This window comes from Pseudorca crassidens, chromosome 1 (genome assembly GCF_039906515.1).
Source record: "Pseudorca crassidens isolate mPseCra1 chromosome 1, mPseCra1.hap1, whole genome shotgun sequence".
Taxonomy (NCBI): Eukaryota; Metazoa; Chordata; class Mammalia; order Artiodactyla; family Delphinidae; genus Pseudorca; species Pseudorca crassidens.
The window spans coordinates 40,466,657-40,489,257 of NC_090296.1; the positions used below are offsets into that span (position 1 = coordinate 40,466,657).

Consider the following 22,601-nt stretch of genomic DNA (forward strand, 5'->3'; position numbering starts at 1 on the left):
AACTTAGGTTGGCGTGGAATAGTTTGGGAGAGTAGGGACAAATGGGTGTCGGGAAGAGGGAGTAGGGTGATAAGGCCTGAGGATTTCTCAAGATTCCTGTTGCAAGAGGCGAGATGGTCTTGAGGGAGGGACGTGTCAGTGTGACCTCGTCTTGACCTCCATGGTACCTGCTGAGCTCAGGGAACTGGGCAGCCCCAGCAGACTCAACACCTGCTGATCAAATGGCTTGTGGCCAGCCCGCCTCAGGAAGTGTGGACCTGTGGCCTTGTGATTCTCAGAAGGGATGCGAGGTTTAGGAGAACTGATGAAAGATGTGAAACAGAGCTCTAACCCTGGAGTCGGAGACTGAGCTTTAGGTCAATATCACGTACCTCCTCTCTCTCCTCACATAAAAGAGCGATGGGGATGAAGCGCTGGAAATCCCATCATTGCAGGCTTTGGCTGTTGGATAATCTGATAGGTCTGGAGTGATCTTAGAAGAATGGACTGAACCTGAACTGGGGGACCCAGGTAGCAGGCTTGAGAATAGATTGTGACGAGGGAAGCTGCTGAGTCTGGAAGATATTTGGGTCCTCTGTAGGCCTGTGATAATGGATTTTGTAAATGAACACGGGGGCCTGCTTTATTCTTTGTGGTTCTTTACACTGTGGAGTAAACCATAGCCAGCAGCTCATCAGCCCCACTGCTCTTCAGAGCTGCGAAGTCGCTACAAAGGCCAAAAAAAGTCCTCAAGTCAGAATGAGCCTCCCTTTCCAGAAGTCTGTTGGATCAGAACATCAAAGATTTAGACTCTAGACCGGATCCACTCTTTACCAAGTCTGAAACCTTTGGGTAATCAACTAACTCAGCTTCTCAGAGCCTCTCTTGTTCTCGTGTGTCAAATGTACCGTGGTATTCACACCGGAAATAGTGGTAGAACGAGCTGCTTGCCTCACAGGGATACTGGGAAGAGCTAGTAAAACTGCATGGGTGAGAGTATTTCTGCACTGCTAAGAGCTAAACATAAAGGGCGGCTCCTAGCTACTCTCTTCATTCGAGAGTCATTTTTCACGTTGGGATGCAACAAAGAATCCCCAACAGAGACCGTCACTTCTGCCCAGATACCCCTTGGCTGCTCTATAATTCCCAGTCCTGCTTGTAGTTAGAGGGAGGCCATGTTCTGGCCAATCTGGTGTGAGCAGAGGTGATGTGTGTCCCTTCTAGGAGATGTAGTTAAATAGTAAGCACCGCCTCCATCTCTCCCTTCCCTTGCTATGGCAATCTTGGAAGCTGCGTTATCAGAGGGCACAGTTATGAGTTGGAAGAGGGCCGTTGAACTTGCTCTCACTGGATGAGAAATAAGCAATTACTATGTCTAGCTACTAGGAGTTTGAGGGTTACTCTGTGGCAGCGATACTTAGCAGTCATTACCCTGACTCAGAATGAAAGTTGTGGTTAGGAAGAGACAGGCCACGTTCATTTAAGTGCCTTACACAATGTGATGCCAACCTTTGCTCTCAGGACATTGCTTTGAGTCAAGAGTTCTAGCCATTCTGCTCAAAGCTTATTTTAATTACATATCTCCTCTCCTAGTGGGGATGGGACAAATCCTTCTGGACAAGAAAAATCCCTTTTGTTACAAAATGCATTTATTTCAGCCAGATAAAATTCTCCAACTGCATACATGGGTACATATTATAAGGTCCTTCTTTGATACATGTCCTGCTTACAAGAGCCATTTCTAATTATTAAAATGCATACCAAACAAACATCTTTGTCTCTTAAAATATAATTTAAATAAATTGCTAAGGTATAAGCCATAAGTCTGGTCATGGATGCGAGTGGAGTGCGATTCTTCAGTGATGAGTCCAGAGCAATATTGGCACATTGCCCCCATGATGAGATTCCACAGGTCAGCGAGCACCTGAGCTCACCTGCTGATTAACCTGCCGATTATGTGGATAGTTGCTGTTGGGGCATTGAGCTGCCTTCTGTGAAAAACGTTATGTGCAAAGTATGACGTAGGCAACGTGGAGAGGCCTTTCACAGAACGCAAATGCCATTCACGTAACTTAAGGATGAAAGCTTGGTGAAAGCAAGTCTGTTGTTTACACTGCTGGGTATTGCGGCCCCGTCTCACTGGGCACTCAATAAATATCTATTAAATGAAAGTAAGGATAAAAGAATAAGCTGTGGCCGTTGCCTTGGTGCCCATCTGTTGTCAGGAGGGGGCTTTAAGTTATGAGCTTTATGGACACACTTTTTTGTTCAGAGTAAATTGTTCTATTTGGAAGCCATCCCTTTCCTTCTCTTCAAGTTCTTCCTTAGCATTTACAGACTTCTTGCAGAAGTCTGCCAGTATTCGGGGCTCAGTGGCTTACAGAAGAGCCCGGCACTCCATACAAAGTCTAGGTTTGTCCCTTGAAGTAAAACGCCTGATTGGCTCAGAAGTTCTAGGATCTGATTTATTCTTCACACCTTTTCTCCTTTTGGCTCCTGTTAATCTTCCGAACCCCAAGTAGCTATGGAAACTCAGAGGCTGAGCAGTGTATTTCTTCATGAAATCTCATTTCAGTATCAACTGTTTCCAGGACCGTGGCTCCCTCAGGACTTGAAATACTGTAGTTGATCTCTTGACGTTCCGTCCTTCACAGAGTTCTCCACCTGCTCCCTGAAGGCAAGGTTCTTGTTCTAAGGCTGATGCTGAGGAGTTCCCCACAAAGGAAATTCCTGGAAAATCTCTATCCCCTTTTGATTCTCATGCCATCTCTCCCATTCCCCATACGGCTATGGATGCAATTCTGGAGAGACAAAGGAAAAGTTTCTAAACTCATCCTGGTTAATCATAGGAAGATGTCCCTCATCAATTGGAGTTAAAGCTGGTTCTTCCTTTATGAAGTCGGGGTCAAAATTACTGACGTCTTCTCGGGATTTCTGTCAAAAAGGAAACAAGGGAAATTTCAGATTCTATGCACTTGAGGTTTAGTCATCTTCCACGGGACTTAGCCCATTTCAATGAGTTCGGAGGCCTGCCCTGCAGCTCTCTCGGTAGTGTTATTCACAGTTATGACGATCGGTTAAACAGTGCTTATACTACTTCTACTGCATTGTGTATTACTAGGGCATTTGGTAACCGCCAATTCACTAACCCCACAAAAATCTTGCTGAGCAGGCCAGCCTTAGGTTGGGAAACTGAAAAATTAATGTGCTCACCTGACCCAGCCAGCTGGTTCACCCTCCCCATTTCACTGAGGTACCACTTCTCAGCAGGCCTAATGGAGAGGCACATAAACCAACAGAGGTAGAGCAAAGTCACGCTTGCCCCACCTCCTGTCTTACAAAGGTCTAGATGCTTGAAGAGATTTTCTTGAAAGACTTCTTGGAAATGCTGAGTTTAGGGAACAAATGCCTCTCACTTTACTCAATAGTCAGATTCATTCTGCCCTGCTGGCAAAGCTTTCCCTCCTCCCAGAGGGGCTGGCAGGGGGATGTCCATTAAAGGAAGTGGCTTTGTCTCTGTGTCGCAACCTAGCAGGCTGTTACAGATGAAGCTAATGACGCTTGGAAATGTGTATTTTACATCTTCATAAACTAACGCTGCAGAGATCATTTTTACCATTGTGAGACCTCCTACTTCTCTTCCTTGAGTCAATGATTGATAGTTTTCTCTCTGCCTTTGAGCACCCCTCGTCCCCCTAACTCTTGAAGTACTGCCAGCCCAGCTTCTCTGCCTTCCCATTGTGGTTCTCTTGACCCACCCATGAGAAGGAGCTTAGCTCTCAGACCGAGAGCTGGACCACCCTCAGGAACGCCACCCCACTCAGCTGCCTCACTTCCTAGTGAGGTGCTCCCAGTATTTCCTAGTCAAAGAGGACTCGGCCTGTTCTGCCCTGAGCCCTGTGCTGCAGTAGCTGTTACAGACCTGAGCTCTCCAAGCCAGGGAGCCAGGCTTAGGGCTTTGAGGAGCATTCCATGGCCTCTCTACTTTCTTGGGGGCTTGGGAAAGGCACCCTGACTAAGGAGCGTAAGGAAAGCAGCTAGGAACAACGTTGGGGAAACCTGGAAAGTTTCAAGCCTTCTTAGACCCCAGGAAATTTTAAATTAAGAGAGGATGGGGCCAGGGCAAGCAAGAGGTAAAAACTTTTGGAGAAGTAACCCTGGCACACACACACAGAGACGTTGCCTCAGGGGCAAGGAGCCCAGCCTCCTCCTGGGTGAAGTACCTTGCAGAGCGGCAGGCTGAGCTTCCGGTCTGATCATTCCCCAGGGGACCACCGGGCTGCTCAGTGAAACACTGAGACGTTTTAAGAAAGAAGAAGGTCTACTAAGGTGGTCTTGGACAACTTACAATTCTGGGTCTGAAAGGCGGTTCTACTTGGCGATGGTTCAGCTGGGTCCAGTCGATTTCCTTAAAGAAAGGATGTCGCAAGATGGCATGCTCGCCACCCAGACTCGGGCTGCCCAAGCGCATAGTGGGGTTCTTGGTCATGAACTGAGAGGGAGAGAAAGAGAGTCAATCATTCAATCCTAGACAATAAGTATGTCACAAGACGGTAGGCATTCGCTCTGGCAGAAGAGCCGATGTGAGGTTTTCCGGCTGATCTGGCTTAACCGGCTGAATTTTCCCAGCGGCACAGCCACCATGAATCATCCCGTAAAGGCGCAATTTTCCTTTACACGAGGCGCAAATTGCTCATGTGTATTTATGGCCTTCCCCACTTCCATTTCAGACGTGGCACCGAAAATAAAACCGAGGGGCCCGGTTTTCTGTCCTGTAAATACCATGTATATTTTTTTTCCTCTTTAAAGAAAAGAAACGCTTTATAAAATAGTGTGCTTTTCTCTAGCACTGCAGTTGTGGACAGCCGGCATCTTATGAATGGGGCTACTTTTCAGAACAGCTGTGCCATTCTTCTGAGAGACCCAACCAGCCGGCCAGGATTCCCACTCTCTGACAAGACCACAGAGAGAAGAATGAGAGTCATTTTTCTGAAGAGCTGTGTGAAGAAGCCGCAAGGGTGAAAAACTTAAAGTTCTGTGTTCAGGCTCCAGGAAAAACAAAGTTGGCCGCTTTTATTATGCAACAAAGATATCACAGTTTTGAGTGAAAAGTTTTTTTCCTTTGAGATGCTCCCTTCTCTCCTGCCCCTCCATTTTGAAATGTCTCATGACTGGGACTCTTGCCACATAGTCCAAAATTTAAAAGCACTGCCATACATTCAAGGAATGTGTGTATATAAATCCTCTGTATTTATATCAATTGGGCACTTCCTCGCAGCTGAGCTCCTATCAAGATGTTTTGGGCTAACCCTCCTTTCCCAGAGTGGTCAATAAAGGCATTCTGATCGTATCCTGACCAAAGACCAGTATAGGATAATTCACTTTTCATGGCCAGAATGTCATTTTCAATTTTAAAGACACATAAGCTAATTTCCCATTATCAAAAGAAAATTGCCTTGGATAAGAACTTTTTAAAAACTTTCAATCAAGTTATCTTTAAATGAATTTGTAACAGTCCCCAAGAACCCCTTTCCAAGTCTGATTTATGAACACAAAAGTAATGATGTGTTCATAGAAATGGCTTTGGAGTGGAATTTACACAGTATTTTGGAAAAAATCTTGAAGGTGCACACAAGAAAGGGTAGGGTTGGGAGGTGAGCAGCCCTGCCATGTCAGGTGTCCAAAGCTGCAAGACTTCGTGGATTGCTTCAGGTGAACGGGATCAGGTGGAGGGAGGAGGCTGCCGAAGTCCCTAAGCAAATCTGACAGGACAGACCTCATAAAATGCTAAAAAAGCTTCCAAGGGGAGCCAGTAAAAACTGAAGACACGGATGGGGTTTAGTGGTTTCTCCTCTTTCCTAGAGACAAGGAATGAAAGGCCTGGTGGCGCTGAATTGGGACGTGGAGCTCGAAAGTAAAAGCAGCTTTCAGAGCTCCACAGCAGTTAGCACTCTGGGCACGCACGGTGATCAGCGTAGACTTAGGAAATATATCTCATAAACAACTCCGCTCTGAAAGAGCTAGGAGCTCATGCTGCGTGGGCTCTCCCCAGATAAGTCTGTGCAACTCAGAAAGGCAGGGGAAAATAAATATACAAAAGAAATGAGTAGATTCTCTCCTTAGGAAAGTCAATAGGATACAATCCCTGATGGAATAGCCATGTCTATTCTAAGAGCTAATTAACAAAAAACAAACAATGCTGCAAAAAACTCAAGCTACAAGGACAGCAGAACAGACCCAGATGGCTTGTGGGAAACTCCCAGGCCTGCCAACGGTGCGAGCAGAGGACACCTTGTGAATGTGTGAGTACAACTTGTTCTTCTGGGCAAGAGGAACAGTGTGGGGCTCTTGATGCCAGGGTGGCAGAAGCCCTGGTGTCTGAACAACTTTGCCCATTTTTCCCTGCCCCGGCACGCAAGCCAGCCTCCCAAGGGGCACCGTGGAAAAGCACTGCCCAAGGAACAGGAGACCAAATAGTGGCTGCTCTCCTCTATAAACTTCATCCCTGGGAATGGAGTCAGGCAGAATGGCCCTTTCACTAGCTTATGCTTAGAATTCTGATAAATCCTTTCAAATAACCAAGCAGTTTTGTTTTTGTTTTTTTTTGTGGTACGTGGGCCTCTCACCGTTGTGGCCTCTCCCGTTGCGGAGCACAGGCTCCGGACGCGCAGGCTCAGTGGCCATGGCTCACGGGCCCAGCCGCTCCGCGACATGTGGGATCTTCCCGGACCGGGACACGAACCCGCGTCCCCTGCATCGGCAGGCGGACTCTCAACCACTGCGCCACCAGGGAAGCCCAGCAGTATTAACTTTGGCTGTATCTAAAGGGCTCAAGATATTCATTCTCCACATAAAAAAATTCAATTTACAAAGGTTTGTAGGTGTCTATGCAAGGCAGTGCACTAGGCCTCATAGGGGGTGGGTACATGGATGACAAGGACAGTGTCTCCCCCCAAGAAGGAGCTGATCAAGAGAAGGGGCCGAGGCAAGCACACTTTATCTGTAACGCAGCTGGACGAAAGGAAGAGAGACACTGCCAAGTGCAGCGGGAGCTTCGGAGAGAGACTGGGAAAATCGCATTGGGGGCTGGTGGTGAGAGGGCAGGCGATGGCCTCCCAGAAGAGATGACAGTTGCTGACATGAGGCAGATACATAGAATTAACAGAGCCAGGAAGGAAGAGGGCAGTCACGCCTGAGAACGCAGTTGGCACAGCGGTAGGCAACCACCGGCCACGTTGGTGAGGGAGCCTATAGGGTGGTAGGGCTGCCGTGAAAGGACGGCCGAGGAACCGTGGGGCAGCCAGCAGGACCCGACGAAAGCGTACGAAGAGGTGAATGACGAGAGCTGCCCTGTGACTCAGGGATGACTCTAGCCACGATGGGATGGAAAAATCCCTCATGGAGGGGTAAGAGATAGGGTAGGGGGTGGGTAGGGGGCTGACTAGTTAGGAGGCTGAGACGACAGCCGAGAAGACACGACAAGTCTGGAAACTAGATTTTCTGGTTAGTGGAAAGGAAAAGAGGGGCGCAGGTCCTGGGGAGCTTGTGGAAGAAAAATGAGCACATTCCACACTGCCTGGAGCTGGGGGGAAGGGGCAGGAGGACAGCCAGGTCCCAGGGTCCTCTCCGGCTGTTGAGGGACGGAAAAGGATAACAAAAGAGAGACTGATTATTGTTGGGAGTATTAGTGTTAACAGAAGTATAGTAGTAGTAGCGGTAGTAACTTTGGTCAAAGGGATGAAAACAAAAACATCTACCATTTCTCAAGGTCTTGCAGATCTGGGAGGTTGGTGAGCTCAGCTTTGCATCTGAGATGCGCAAACATCCCCCAGGAGCTGACTAGCCCTGTAAGCCTGGGGTGCAGGCCAGGGTGAGAGGTCTGACACCTAGGGCCATCACCGTTTGGTGAGAAAGAGCTGATGCTGGGAGGGCAGAGGTGGAGGGAGAGAGAATAGAACTGAGAGCAGCTCCAGGCCACAGACATTTTATTTGGCCCACATAGAGTGTTTCTAAAATCATTTTAACTACTTGTCAAACATTTAAAAAGTAGCAAATGTCACATCACACACATGAAAGTCAAGTTTTCCAAATTCCCGTGGAAGATGGAATATTCTGGAACATTGGACCTGCACTTCTTCTTGGTGAAAATGACCTGGAGTTGAGCAGTGGCTGCCTCATTAGCTGGGGCGGGTGACCCCCTGTTCCCACCACTCCCCTCGGCCTCATACCTGGCTGGCTCCCCGCATGCCTGAGCCCTGGCTCCGAGCCCTGGCATAGGGTGGAAAGAAGGCCGGGGTGGCAGCAGGAGCTCATGAGAAAGCCAGAGCAGGATGAAGACCACGGAACAGAAACCAGCACAGGGACCATTCCGGGCAGGAGGAGGGGTGATGGGTGGTGCTGAGGGCGTGGAAGGCTGGGCGGGGAGGGTTATAGCTCCTCTGTGACTAACCCCTCCCTCCTACAAAGATGCAGAGGTGGGAAGTTCAGGGAACACTGAACATCAGTCCCAGGCCTGGAATCTTTCACAGTACATGTCGGTGGAGGGGTATGGGGTTGGGGACAGGAGGGGTTCACTGCCCTAGGCCAGGCCCAGGACTCGCCTTAAACATGGTGTTCCTGCTGCTGTGATGGTGACGGCACGATCCCGTTGCAGAAAACTTCCTCTGTTTGCTTATGCCCCTACTGGGACCCGAATGCCAAACAAGTTAACAACCGTGGCGTTTACAGCCATCACTCAGCTGTGTCTAAGGTCATACTGAAAGCTTGCCTCACCTCAACTGACCTTCTCCCCGACTGTGGTCCCAATGGGGAAGTCAGCCAAAGAGGAAAATAAAGTGACTCCATGGAAGATTCTGGACACATTTACTAAAGGAAGCAGAATGGCTGCTAGGGTCAATGAAAGCACGTTATAAGCCGCAAAGAGGGAGGAGGCCAGGGTGGAAAATCTGATTCCACCCCGAATGTAAGTCTCCAGCTAACTGGAGAGCAGGGGCAAGAATGTGTGGACTCGTTTCATATTCCCCTTCCTCCTGTGGCCCTCGTGAAAGTGGAATTTCTCTAGAGGATCCAGAAGGAATCAGAAGCACACCTGCCCAGAGAATGAGAAACAACAGTTCCTTCAAGGCCGCAGAGAAGGCATGACCACAGGGGAAAGCAGTCATCCAGGCACCTTCCTGAAGAAACATAAGCAATGCAGGCCAGGTCTGTACAGGAATGTCCTGCCAAGCCTCCAGCCAGCCAGGGACGGATCATAAAGGATATAAGAGCTCCTCTGATATGGAGGGCCCAGAGGGGAACTGGTGAGGCCCTGCAGCTTCACTGCTGTGTCTGGATGCCAGTTTTCCCATTGATGAGCTGTGTGACTTTGGACAAATGTATTAACTTCCCTGGACCTCAGATTCCTCAACTATAAAATGGAGACTTTTCTGTATATCCTAATATGATAATGAGGAAATGAGATAATCAGTGTAAAACACCTGGCACAAGAGCAAGCCTTCAACCAAAGCCAGTGAGTTTCAGCAAGATCTTGTTAAACCACTTGGAGGGCCACCCTGTCCGACCTAAAGACAGGGGCATGGACTGAAAAGCCTCTGAGAGATGAACATCTGAGGTGAGCCTTGGCCCCGAGGCTTATCTGGCTCTGTCTCTCTCTCTCTCATACTTTGCAGCCAGGAAAAGGAACCAAGGTCTGTTTCTACCTTCACAGCCCCAGACTCCAACAGGGGGGTGGTAGTGATGGTCTCAGTGAAAAACAATTTTTCTGACAGCAAAGATTTCTAAAGACAATTGAAAGTAAGAATACAGATGATACGCAGGTTTTAACGTGCAGTTGTATCTGCTTTCACAACAGAAGGGAAGTGCTGAGCGCAGGGTGAAGGGTGCAGTGCAACACTTTCCTATAATTCTGAGGTCAGCTATAGCACTTGTCATGTCTTGTGGGCTCTGCTACACCTGAGGCGGCTTTGGTTTTGAGTTTTCAGATGTTCCAGAGGATAGAGTTCAAACTCACCCCATGTTAACAATGTGTCTAGAGATAACAGGGTCCAAATGTACTCTAAAACTCATTCAAACGTAGGCAATGACTACAAGTATATTTCCTTCCAAAATCTGATTTCATAGGAAGAGGACTAGTTATATAAATAGGGCCATTAATCTAACGAGATTTTCTTCCAGGAGATAGAGAACACTGTATTTTCTACTTAACAGATGGATTTGGCTGTTGGGCAAACAAAAGGACCTTTTCCTTTCATTCAACTTCGGACCAAAGGGCAGAGAGTTAGCAGATAGTGCTGGTAAGCATGCCATAGGACATCCCCATCAGTATTCCAGGGAGATGCTCCTAGTCAGGAAGAAGGAATTTTATGACTCTACAGAGAGTCCTGAGGAGGGAGTGCAGAGAAGGAACACAGGACACAGAACAGAGTATGGTTCACGGCCATGAAGGCCACCCTGGGGTGGATAAAATGCATGCTTGTGTATGTTGCAGCCTCCTGTGTCTCTGTGTTTTGCCACTATCACAGGTAGAGTCTGACCTCGTTACGAAGACTAGTCAGCAACCTTCTCCTCTCATACCCCTTCCTGCCAGCTGCGGTGGTGGGCATACAGCTGGCAACCACCAGTGCCAGCCACATTTCTCCAAAGAAGACATAAAAATAGCCAAGAGGCACATGGAACGATACTCAACACTGCTAATTATTAGAGAAATGCAAATCAAAACTACAATGAGGTATCACCTCACACCAGTCAGAATGGCCACCATCAGAAAATCTACAAACAATAAATGCTGGAGAGGGTGTGGAGAAAAGGGAACCCTCTTGCACTGTTGGTGGGAATGTAAATTCATACAGCCACTATGGAGAACAGTATGGAGGTTCCTTAAAAAACTAAAAATAGAGCTACCATATGACCCAATTCCACTACTGGGCATCTACCCTGAGAAAACCATAATTTGAGAAGATACATGCACCCTAATGTTCGTTGCAGCACTGTTCACAATAGCCAGCTCACGGAAGCAACCTAAATATCCATGGACAGAGGAATGGATAAAGAAGATGGAATATTACTCAGCCATAAAAAAGAACAGAATAATGCCATTAGTAGCAACATGGATGGACCTAGAGATTGTCATACTGAGTAAAGTAAGCCAGACAAAGATCATATGCTATTGCTTATATGTGGAATCTAAAAAAATGGTAGAAATGAACTTATCTACAAAACAGAAATCGACTCACAGATGTAAAAAACTAACTTCTGGTTACCAGGGGGGAAAGGGAGCGAGGGATAAATTGGGAGATTGGGATTGTCATATACACACTATTATATATAAAATAGATAACTAATAAGGACCTACTGTATAGCACAGGGAACTCTACTCAGTATTCTGTAATGACCTGTATGGGAAAAGAATCTAAAAAAGAGTGGATATATGTATATGTATAACTGATGAACTTTGCTGTACACCTAAAACTAACACAACATTGTAAATCAACTATACTCCAATAAAAATTTTAAAAAAATAGGGAAACTGAGGAACAGACCCACCTGGAACCTGCCCCAGGCCACACAGTTTGGGAGCAGTAGAGCTGAGATTTGAAGCCAGGCCTATCTAACAGTAAAAGCCTTTGCCCTCAGTCACTATGCTAAACCTCTTTTTGAGGTTTACCAATCTTCTCATTTGGATTGTGGATGAAAGAGCAGTGACAGGTCAGGAGCAATCCTGGGATGATGCCCAGGTAAGAATGCACAGCACTGTGTGTGTTTACCTATGTTGTACTTCCTTTGCTGGCCCACAAGCTGCTATTCTTTCTCTGACTCTATGGAGGGAGAAGGGATGGAGATGTACACCCAGAGCAGGTGCTAAGAGAAGGGAGAGAAAAGGAATAGTCTTGAACCCAAGGAATCCTTCATTCTGACCACCTGGTTTTATTTCCAACAACTGGGGTCTTTATATTGGAGAAGAAAAGACAGATGCCACTGTTGATAGTTTCAAATAATGGAAGTGCTGTTGGCCAGAAGAGACGGTTCTAAATGGGAGAAATAAGTATGGGGAGTGGAAGTTAAAGGAGTGTATGTAAGGATGTCATAAGGAAAATTAAAACAAAAATTTCTAATACTCAATGCCATTCAGTGAGAGAAGGCGCTTCCCCGGGAGGAGCGGGACTGTCTTACTGGAGACACTGAAAGAACCACCTGAATGACCCATCTGTCGTCAGGTGCGAGGGGAGAGCAATGTCCTCCAGGCTCTGTGCCTACATCAACAGTCTACAGTCTTATCCTTTCTTCTCTATTTGGAATTAGAAAACTTTTGAAGATAACTGTACCTCCCTCAGCTGAAGATGCCATGTTTTCCTTGGGTCTGAAGTGGACCTGCTTTATAAAAATGAAATAAAACATGTTTAAGCTGATCTCCAGAGCTAGTTACTGAAGGAGTGGGCAGGTGCGTATGTAAGTATATTTGAACACACCAATGGATCAGTGTCTTACCTGAGCCACATCAGAATATTCTGTGAGATATCTCCAGAGACGGTCTACAGTGCACTTCATTCCCTCCTAATGGAAACAAGTACAAAAATGCCCTGTCCTCTTTCTCTTTCTGCACTGGGGCAGGAATAGTGCTAAAATCTGTTGCAGGTTTGTTGGCTATATTTTCCATCCTGTCTCTGATTAGAATCCAGCAGCCTTTACATGGGCATATACTTATTCCTTATCAATGCTCTTAACACTCTGCCTTGCCTGTGTTTTATACTCATTATAGCTTCCCCTGAAACCCAAGCCATCTCAGTAGCTTCACTAAGGTCATGTGATAACACTGGTTAAAAAAAGTTTAAGATCAGAGATGAGTCTCAGAGACAGAAGCCCAAGGTCGGGCCCTTGTGCCAATGCCAGTGTTGTTGGCCAAGAAGGTTTTATTCCTGGCAAACCAGACCCGAGCATCTCTGACTAATGGTGAGGGTTTCACTGCTCTCCAATAACTCCCAAGTGTTGAAGGAAAAGGAAGCTCACCTGATAGCTGTGATCCCCCAAAGTGCAGCTATTGAAAGGAAGCAAGTGCTAAAGAAGGATCCTCCAGAGGCGTACTACACAAGGTCTTTATTTCCTCCCGATGAAACCCAGGGCAACACCCTTCTTTATCCTGGATACACATTATCTTGGGTGTCCAAACCAAACCTAAGCACCACCTGCTAAAAGTTAATGCTCTTTGATCACTGGAAGGGACAAATGAAAGAAAACAAAGTGCACTACTTAGAGTTTTTAAGTGTGTTCCTTAGAGTTTTTCCAACTTAAAACAAAAAGCTCTTCTGACCCGCAGGCATCAGTTAGCAAACCCCTACATAGAAGAGATTTCCATGCTCATTTTACAAAACCTGATATCTTTATGCTTCTATCTGAGATAGGAAGATTAAAGAGTCATGTGGTATTAATACTTCATTAAAAAAAGAAAATCCTTCACGCTGCTAGCCACAGATAAAATGTAAGTTTCCTAAGAATAGAGGTCCTAAACAATCTAAAATGGGGGAAGGAAGTTGAGAATAGTAACTTTAATAAAATGATAAAGAATGCCAAAAATGAAGCCTCTAGGAAGATCAGTATTTTTCTGTTTTCTGCCAACACTAGCCTGGCCTATCTGTGAATAAATGGTCCATTTCTGAAGGTGTTAGTTTCAGTAAGAAGCCTGAAGCTCCATTTCCTCATATGGGAACTCCAGTCCCGGCAAAGGGCAGGGGCTGCCAGGCTTCATGTTAACCATCCTCTTTTTAAAGGACCTTTTAGTAACTTACTTTTGGATTTTCCCTGTAACGCTATTTCAAAAATTGGCTCTAACGATGGAGAGCTGGGTCCTCTGCATGACCCTGGTCCCAGTTTTCCCTCCACTTCCTCAGCCCCCTCCTGGCTGACCACCTTTGGCTGCTGCCTTGACCATTCCAATCTTTGCCAGGAGGGGAGGAGGAAATGCAGAGGATCAAGCCCAGTGCCGCTCTGGTCAATTGCCTGGTAACAGATGTGAGACACACTCAGGGCTAAAAGAGGATCCCAAATTACTTGTGGTTCCTTCTCTGTACACAGAGGCAGACGAGACTCCTGCAGGCAACGCACAGAGGATGAAATCTGATAGGCGTGATGACAGATAAGCCCACATGCAAACACACAGCTTAATTTCTGTAAAGCTTAGGAGCGAAAGCATGCTATAATCTCCTTCTGAGGCCAAGTTTACAATGCCTCCCGAACTGACAAAGGTGACTCAGGAGAATGCAGCAAACTCCTTTCAGCACTTATTTAACCTGGCCACCTGTGTGAGCCCCGAGAAAAGGGCGTTGACCTCACCCAAGTCAGCACTGGCGCCTTGTGATCTCTCACCGGAGATGATTTAGCACAAAGGCATGCTCACCTCAGAGACAGAGGGCATCACCTTCCTAAGCTCTGGGGACTCACGAGGACTCCCTCAAGTCTTTCTGGAGCTGATGAGGCCAAAGCTCAGCGCAACTGCAGAACCTCTAAGCAAACCGTACATTTTCGTCTGTGTCATGATTATTCACGTTTTGGGATAATTCAGTGCCAGTTTAGGAAACTCGGTAACATGGTGGCCAACAGAAAACGTGTATTTATACCAAAACCAAGTAAAAAAAAAAAAAACAATTAAAAAATCATCTTTAAGGTCAGCAATCTAGAAAGTCTAGGTCTGTTTTTCACACACGAGTGTGTATCTTTATGTATCTTTCCTGTGCTACCTTCTGTGGGTGTTGCCAGTTTTTACAACCTGTTCTCTGAGGGGGGAGGGGAGGATGGTCTTGCTTTTGGAACATGCACGTGTGAGCATTTAACACACACACCCCTTCACAGCGAAGATGAGACATGAGAGACAAAAGGGCAAGCAAGAAAAAGTCTTCCGCTGTACATTTTGGGGTGAATACTATGGTTATTTTCAGTTGTCAGGATCACTGGTTAATGACTTGGGAATTTTTTTCAAGTAGAAAACTGGGCTAAAAGCTGTGTGCCCCCCTCGCCTCCTCCCGCAACTCTGTGCTCCGTGGGGAGTGTTCTCACACGCGAGTTCTCAGCTCTCTATCCAAGCTCATGTGAAATTTGGGAGGACTTTTGAGTTTTGGGTGTATGGCTACCCAATCTTGGGGGTGGGGGTAAAGATGATGATGGGAAGGGTGAGAGGAAGGAAAGTAATACTGGGTTAGGAGTTACACTGGGTAAGATGTTGGTGCCCATCCTGTTCAACCCCTCACTCTCCTTGAACGACAGACAAGAACACCCCTCACCCCGAATTCAGAGGACGCACTGACGTTATTATACCATACGAAGCCCCCAGGTCTTGAACATCTATGACTCTCTAGTGTTACATAAATGGGCATCCAAACAGCTTCTACAGACAGGGAATGATAATAATACCTTCTACTTAAAAAGGTAAGAAGGCATTCAGAAAGCATTTCCTTCTGAAGGGAAGAAACAAAAGGGCAAGTAAACTATCCAGCAGACACCAGTTCCAGGAACAGTGCTGACCTTACGTTCCAAAGAGAGGATCATCAGGAAATCTCAGGAAGCCAAGGAGAGACGACCCACCATGCTGATTCGGTGGTGAGAACGGATGTGAAGGGCTGGCTTGGGGATCTTGGCTTTCCTGCCTCTCTGGTGGGGAAGGATCGCACACAGAGGCGAGGGCAGCAGCGTGGGCAGAGCTCACCAATGGGTGCTTGCTCCTTCTCTGTTTATTTGTTAAAAATCTTTCTTTGGGGTGCACTCAGGTACTCAACTTGGGGGTTGGGGAGTGGGGAGAGGTAAATTAGGAGTTTGGGATTAACAGATACACACTACTGTATATAAAATAGAAAAATAGGGGCTTCCCTGGTGGCGCAGTGGTTGAGAATCTACCTGCTAATGCAGGGGACATGGGTTCGTGCCCTGGTCTGGGAAGATCCCACATGCCGTGGAGCGGCTGGGCCCGTGAGCCACAACTACTGAGCCTGCGTGTCTGGAGCCCGTGCTCCGCAACAAGAGAGGCCATGATAGTAAGAGGCCCGCGTACCGCGATGAAGAACCGCGATGAAGAGTGGCCCCCACTTGCCACAACTAGAGAAAGCCCTCGCACAGAAACGAAGACGCAGCACAGCAAAAATAAATAAATAAATTAATAAACTCCTACCCTCAACATCTTTAAAAATAAAAAATAGAAAAATAACAGGACCTACTGTATAGCACAAGGAATTATAGTCAATATCTTGTAATAACCTATAATGGAAAAGAATCTGAAAAAGAATATATATATATATAATATATATATATATAAGTGAATCACTTTGCTGTACACCTGAAACTAACATAACATTATAAATCAACTACAATTTTAAAAAGGTATAAGAAAAAAATGCTTAATTGGAAAAAAAAAGGCTCCTGGGAAAACAGAAATACAACTCTCTCCAAAATAAAAAGCTAACACAGCCTCATGTACAATTAAGTGCTTAATAATCTTGATGATGTTGGTGGATTGTTCAAAGGGAGGATGAAGATAATGACACCTCTCAGCGTGCTGTAAAATTACTACTCATAACATAACAATACTAATAACTACTCCTGTATTGTGCACACCACTTTGAAAATGCTTTCATGGGTGCTACCTCATTTGAAGTGGGTACTGTAGGTGTTAACATCATTGCGTTACAGAGGTACAGACTGGAAAGCAGTGGCAGGAGTAGAATGAGGTCTCATGATCCTCAGACCAGTGTGTGCTCCTTCCATTCTACTGTGTGAGGTTGGTTCACCTCTCAGCCTCAGCTTCACCTACCAACCAGGGAGTTAGACAAAGTGTGTTTTTTGTTTTGTTTTGTTTTGTTTTTTGCGGTACGTGGGCCTCTCACTGTTGTGGCCTCTCCCGTTGCGGAGCACAGGCTCCGGACACGCAGGCTCAGCGGCCATGGCTCACGGGCCCAGCCGCTCCGCGTCATGTGGGATCTTCCCGGACCAGGACACGAACCCGTGTCCCCTGCATCGGCAGGCGGACTCTCAACCACTGCGCCACCAGGGAAGCCCTAGACAAAGTGTTTTTAAAGATCCTCCATCTCTGAAATTCTGTGTTTATGTTTCTAATAGTCACCAAGCTCCATGACAAGTGATTACAATCCAAAACAGCATGCACGACTTCCTCACAGTTTTGGGGACTATGTAAGACACTACCCAGCGGAGTCAACATTAGGAACTTTTTTTTTTAGTTGAAATATCCTTGATTTACAATGTTATATCAGTTTCAGGTATACAACATAGTGATTCAAAATTTTTATAGATTATACTCCATTTATAGTTATTATAAAATATTGGCTATATTCCCCGTGTTGTATAATATATTCTTGTAGCTTGCTTATTTTATACATAGTAGTTTATACCTCTTAATCCTCTACCCCTTTCTTGCCCCCTTCCCTCTCCCCACTGGTAACCACTAGTTTGTTCTCTATATCTGAGTCTGTTTCTTTTTTGTTATATTCACTAGTTTGTTTTATTTTTTAGATTCCACATATAAGTGATATCATACAATATTTGTCTTTCTCTAACTTATTTCCCTAAGCATGATACCCTCTAGGTTCATAACATTAGGAACTCTTGAAGTCACTAAGCTCCCAGAATCACAGGTGGTCACAAAATCCTTGGCAAAGGCCTGAAGTCTGTATTTTTAAAGAAAGCAGTGTACCTTACCTTGATCTGGAATTACACAACAAAATGAAAGCTTGTTCAGGGTCCTTAAAAACATTTCAACTTACCTACCTCCTAATAGATACTTCCCCAAGCTCTCGGTTTTCTGGCCAAGGACCATTTGCTCCTGAACCTGGCTAGCACTACTCAAAAGTTATTGCAAGCATCAGTTTCTGGGGAAATCACACTGTAAAACCACTGGCCTATTTCACCACAAGTAAAACTAGCAGATGAGCTGCAGATTGAGATGTTTACACAACCTGAAGTCATTCCTTCCTGACCTCCTCTTCCACTGTCACCCTTTCAATACTGGTGTCCCCAGGCCTTGTCCTCCTTTTACTCTTCACCCTCTCCCCCAGGCCATGCCTTCTCCCCTGTTCTCACTACCATGCTACAGTGGTCACCTCCTACCTCTCTCCTGAGCTCCAGACCTATGTGACCAATTGCAAGGAACAGACCACTTTCTGAATGTCTCCCCAACCCCTCAGAGGTCCCATTTCCTAAACTCATCTTTCCCAGCCCCTACCCTGCACCTAACACACCCACGGCGGAACTGGTGACTGGAGTTCTTTGAACACGCAGGCTGCCTCTCCCCTCCGAGGCTTTGCACAAGTTGTTTCCTCTGTCTAGAATACCCTTCTCCCCCTTGTCAACCCTACTGAACCCTTATTTGTTCCTCAGCACCCAGCCTACATGCCGCTTCCTCTGCCTTGTCCTTATGTCATTTCCCTGTCCCTGACCCCAGAGAGAGTTTTGATCATTCCTCCTCGGCAGCCAGCTAAGTATCCGTTTACGTGTCCTCATTCCTACGAGGCTGTGAGCAACAGAAGAGGCCGTGTCTTTTCAGCTTTGCTTCCCGGCACTTAGCGCAGGCCAAGCCAAGGGAAGGCATCTGACAAGTATTTGCCGAATGGAACTAGACAGGGATCCTAATTCCCTAAAGTATCAGTTTCTCCTTCTACCGTCACAGGCTCAACTCAGGTCAAAAGAGAAAGATTCAAATGCACAATCTTTAAATAACACTAACATGGTTATCACAAACGTTATATCTTACTTTACGGAAAGTTAAAGAGGTGGCAGATTCTTGCTCTGTGGGTATTAAGTACACAGGACCCTGGTCACTTCCTCCAGTGGCTCATGCTTCTAGGACAAGTGGAAATCACATCAGGGAGTAATCTGGGTGCTAACACGTGGTGCTCTAAGGGTACAGGACACTTATTAATGAGACGTAGAAGAAAAATGGGGAAAGGCCAGGTGTAGCTAGCTTAGGACCCTGGACTGGGAGTCAGGAAAAGCTGGATTCTGACCCCAGGGTTTTTTCCTTACTGTGGTGTAATATACAGAACATAATATTTACCGTCTTAACCATTTTTAAGTGTACAGTTCAGTGGGATGAAGTCTATTCACATGGTTGTACAACCATCACCACCCTCCACCTACAGAACTTCTTTCATCTTCCCAAGCTGAAATTCTACGTCCCTTAAACCCTAGCTCTCCACCCACCCAAGCCGCCAGCCCTCGGCAACCACCATTCTGCTTCTGTCTCTATGAATGACTATTCTAGGTACCTCCTGTTAGTGGAATCACACATTTGTCCCTTTGTATTTGGCTTATTTCATTAAGCATAATTCATTCAAGGTTCATCCAGGTTATAACGTGCATCAGAATTTCCTTCCTTTGTAAGGCTGACTAACACATTTTGTTTATCCATTCATCTATTGATGGACACTTGGGTTGCTTCCACCTTTTAGATATTGTGAATAATGCTATGAACATTGATGTACAAATGTGTTCGAGCCCCTGTTTTCAATTCTTTGGGATATACAACCAGAAATGGAATTGCTAGGTCATATGGTACTTCTATGTTTAATTTTCTGAGGAACTGCCTGCTAGATTACTTTCCGCAGTGCCTGCATCATTTTATATTCCCATGCGAGTTGCGCAAGGGTTCTAATTTATTTGTTTGTTTTAAGTAATGTGCTGAATGGTCTTTGGTGAGTCACAATTTCTCTGGACCTCAGTTTCCTCATCTATTAAATGAAGGAATTTTAATGGATAATCTCTTAGGTTTCTAGTAGCAATTAAAAAAAAACTGTAATGGTCTAATTGAATCAAGTTGCAATTACAGCCAGAAAGCAGTTTAAATCGTTTCCTAATACAATAAATAGAGTCATAATTTTACAGAGAAAAGGGCAAAGGATCTAAAAATACACCCAGGGCTTCCCTGGTGGCACAGCGGTTAAGAGTCTGCTTGCCAATGCAGGGGACAGGGGTTCGAGCCCTGGTCTAGGAAGATCCCACATGCCACGGAACAACTAAGCTCATGTGCCACAACTACTGAGCCTGCGCTCTAGAGCCGGTGAGCCTCAACCACCGAAGCCCGCATGCCTAGAGCCCGTGCTCCGCAACAAGAGAAGCCACCGCAACGAGAAGCCCGTGCACCGCAACTAAGACTAGTCCCCGCTCGCTGCAACTAGAGAAAGCCCACGCGCAGCAACGAAGACTCAACGCAGCCAAAAAATAAATTAATTAATTAAAAAATAATAAAAATGCACCCAGCTCTCACTGATGACAGTGGAGGCTGCTTCCTGAGCACCTACTCTGTGCTCAGCACTGTTCCAACTGTCCTCCACGCATTATCTCAGAGCCTGAGGGTACAGATGTGGAAACCGAGGAGCGGCAAAATTGTGCCATCTTCCCGAGGTCCCACAGCCAGCAGGTGAAAGCGTCAATATCTGCCCTCGGACAGCGCTGCTCTGGAGGCAGGTTCCTCACCACCACGCCCTGACCCTTTGCTCCTGGGTGCTTCGCCCCAAGTCGTCAGTGCTCTTCCCTGTTTTCTGTCTTGTCTTTGATCACACTTCTGTTTAGATGTCTCAGTCCTCTGCCAAGAACAGCTGAATTTCCTCAGCTACAGCATTGAAGCTTTTTATTTTTAGGTCTGGAGGCTGAAATGTACAAAACTGTCTCAGAAATCCTCTCGGTGACTGTTTTTTAGTAATTTTCTCTGACACCTTTTCCAGTGTTTTCCAGACAATCACTTTTAAGGTACACTCCTTGAAGGAGGAAGAAACAGAATGCTTACTGTGTTCCTGTGTGGTTTACATATGCATTCACTGCATCTGGGCAGTAACCCTATGACATGGATTTTATTACCTCAATTTTATAAGATTTTATGAGCAAGGACACGGAGATTCAGAGAGGTGTGTTAGCTCATCAAGGTCACTCAGCCAGAATGTAACAGAGCTGGGAGATAAGACCGCCACGGGGTGAAACCCAAGCTGCTTCCTAGGGGGGAGACTCCCGGCAGAACACAGAGAGCCACTTAGGAAAATCAGTGCTCGGCCAGTGACACACCATGACCCGCTACCATGACCCGCTGAGCTGCTAGCATTAGAAAGGGGCCAAAATAAAGGGAAGTGAAGAGGTTCACAGCTTCGCAGAAGGAAGTAGAGGGAACAACTCAGTCCACACTGAAGAGTAGATTCTCTTTAGGCACCAGAGGCTCTGTTTTCTCCCAGAACAAAGATTGTGGAGGGAGGATATTCCTGGATAACATATATTCTAGTTACCAAAAATATTTCTATATACATCAAAGATATAGTTTAAAGTAATCGGGGGAGGGATAAATTAGGAGCTTGGGATTAACATACACACACTACTACATATAAAATAGATAAACAACAAGAACCTACTGGACGGCACAGGGAACTCTACTCAGTACCCTGTAATAACCTATATGGGAAAAGAATCTGAAAAAGAATGAATACATGTATATATATATAACTGAATTACTCTGCTGTACACCTGAAACTAATACAACATTTTAAATCAACTATACTCGAATAAAAGTAAAAAAAAAAAAAGTAATTGGATTTATCTGGTTAAGAAGAAACCATCTTAATAGTTCCACATGATCTTAACATTGCTTAGTGCCTGTTCTAGGTTTTACAGGGATTGAGTTAAAAGGGATGAAATCTAGGTCCCAGATTTAGTCAGAAAGAATTCTCTTAAGAGGATTCTAAATGCCAGAAAGAGGTTGAGGACTCCTAAAAACTGGAAATAAAAAAATTGAGAGAAGCAGATGTGGGTTAATGTTCAACTCAAACGATGATGTGGTCTCTAAAGACCACCGTAGAGGATTCTCAGGGACAATCATCCCATCAGCCCCAGGACACAGTGATCTGTATACAAAATGTCCTTAAAATGACACTAGTTATATGACTGGAGATTTCTTTTTCTTTTTTTTTAAGATTTTTTATTTTTTGATGTGGATTTTGATTTTTAAACCATTCAATAAGACTTTACTGAATTTGTTACAATGTTGTTTCTGTTTTATGCTTTGGGTTTTTGGCCATGAGGCATGTGGGATCTTAGCTCCCTGAGGAGGGATCAAACACATACCCCCTGCATTGGAAGGTGAAGTCTTAACCACTGGACCACCAGGGAAGTCCCTATGACTGGCAATTTCTAAAGAGAGACAAGTCTTTCACCAGCATGGCTAATTAGTTTTTTTGTCTCAAATCACTGGAAAGGATATGATTTGAGCAAAGTAATTCTTATCCCATAGATACTATCCAGGAGAGAATGGATTGTTCTGAGTTTTCCCTATTTGAAGAATATTCATCTTTATTCCTCCTATGCATTTAGTGGGAAATAATACCTGATTTTCTAATACAGAACTGACCCAAATGATATGTTATTCTCTCATTACATGTTACTTTCTTATTTTCAACATAAAGCATCAGATCCACTTTCTTCCACACTTGAAAATAAGGCTTCCAGCACAATGCCTTAAAAGCACGAATGAAAGACTTTTTCAGTGTGATATTCTACACTGCACCTGAATCCTGGGCCTGGCACCTGACTTGCACAAGGATAACATGGAAGCAAATGAGATCTTGCACAACTTTGGAAAACCTCTCTTCTCCTCTCCC

At 45.5% G+C, this 22,601-nt stretch overlaps 1 protein-coding gene and 1 long non-coding RNA gene across 2 annotated transcripts in view; one reads left to right on the forward strand and one right to left on the reverse strand.

Annotated features, from left to right (window-relative positions):
- LOC137222609 (uncharacterized) overlaps positions 1–6,561 on the forward strand; it is a 77,191-nt gene extending 70,630 nt beyond the window's left edge. The window contains exons 5-6 of the long non-coding RNA XR_010942513.1: positions 2,571–2,656; positions 4,827–6,561. This is a non-coding gene — a long non-coding RNA (uncharacterized lncRNA). The remainder of the gene's footprint in view (positions 1–2,570; positions 2,657–4,826) is intronic.
- Positions 1,607–22,601, reverse strand: part of PRKCH (protein kinase C eta) — a 223,433-nt gene continuing 202,438 nt past the window's right edge. The window contains exons 13-14 of the mRNA XM_067734003.1: positions 4,328–4,471; positions 1,607–2,913 (exon numbers count right to left, since the gene is read on the reverse strand). Of these exons, the coding sequence (XP_067590104.1) occupies positions 2,767–2,913; positions 4,328–4,471 (291 nt within the window). The 3' untranslated portion in view covers positions 1,607–2,766. The remainder of the gene's footprint in view (positions 2,914–4,327; positions 4,472–22,601) is intronic.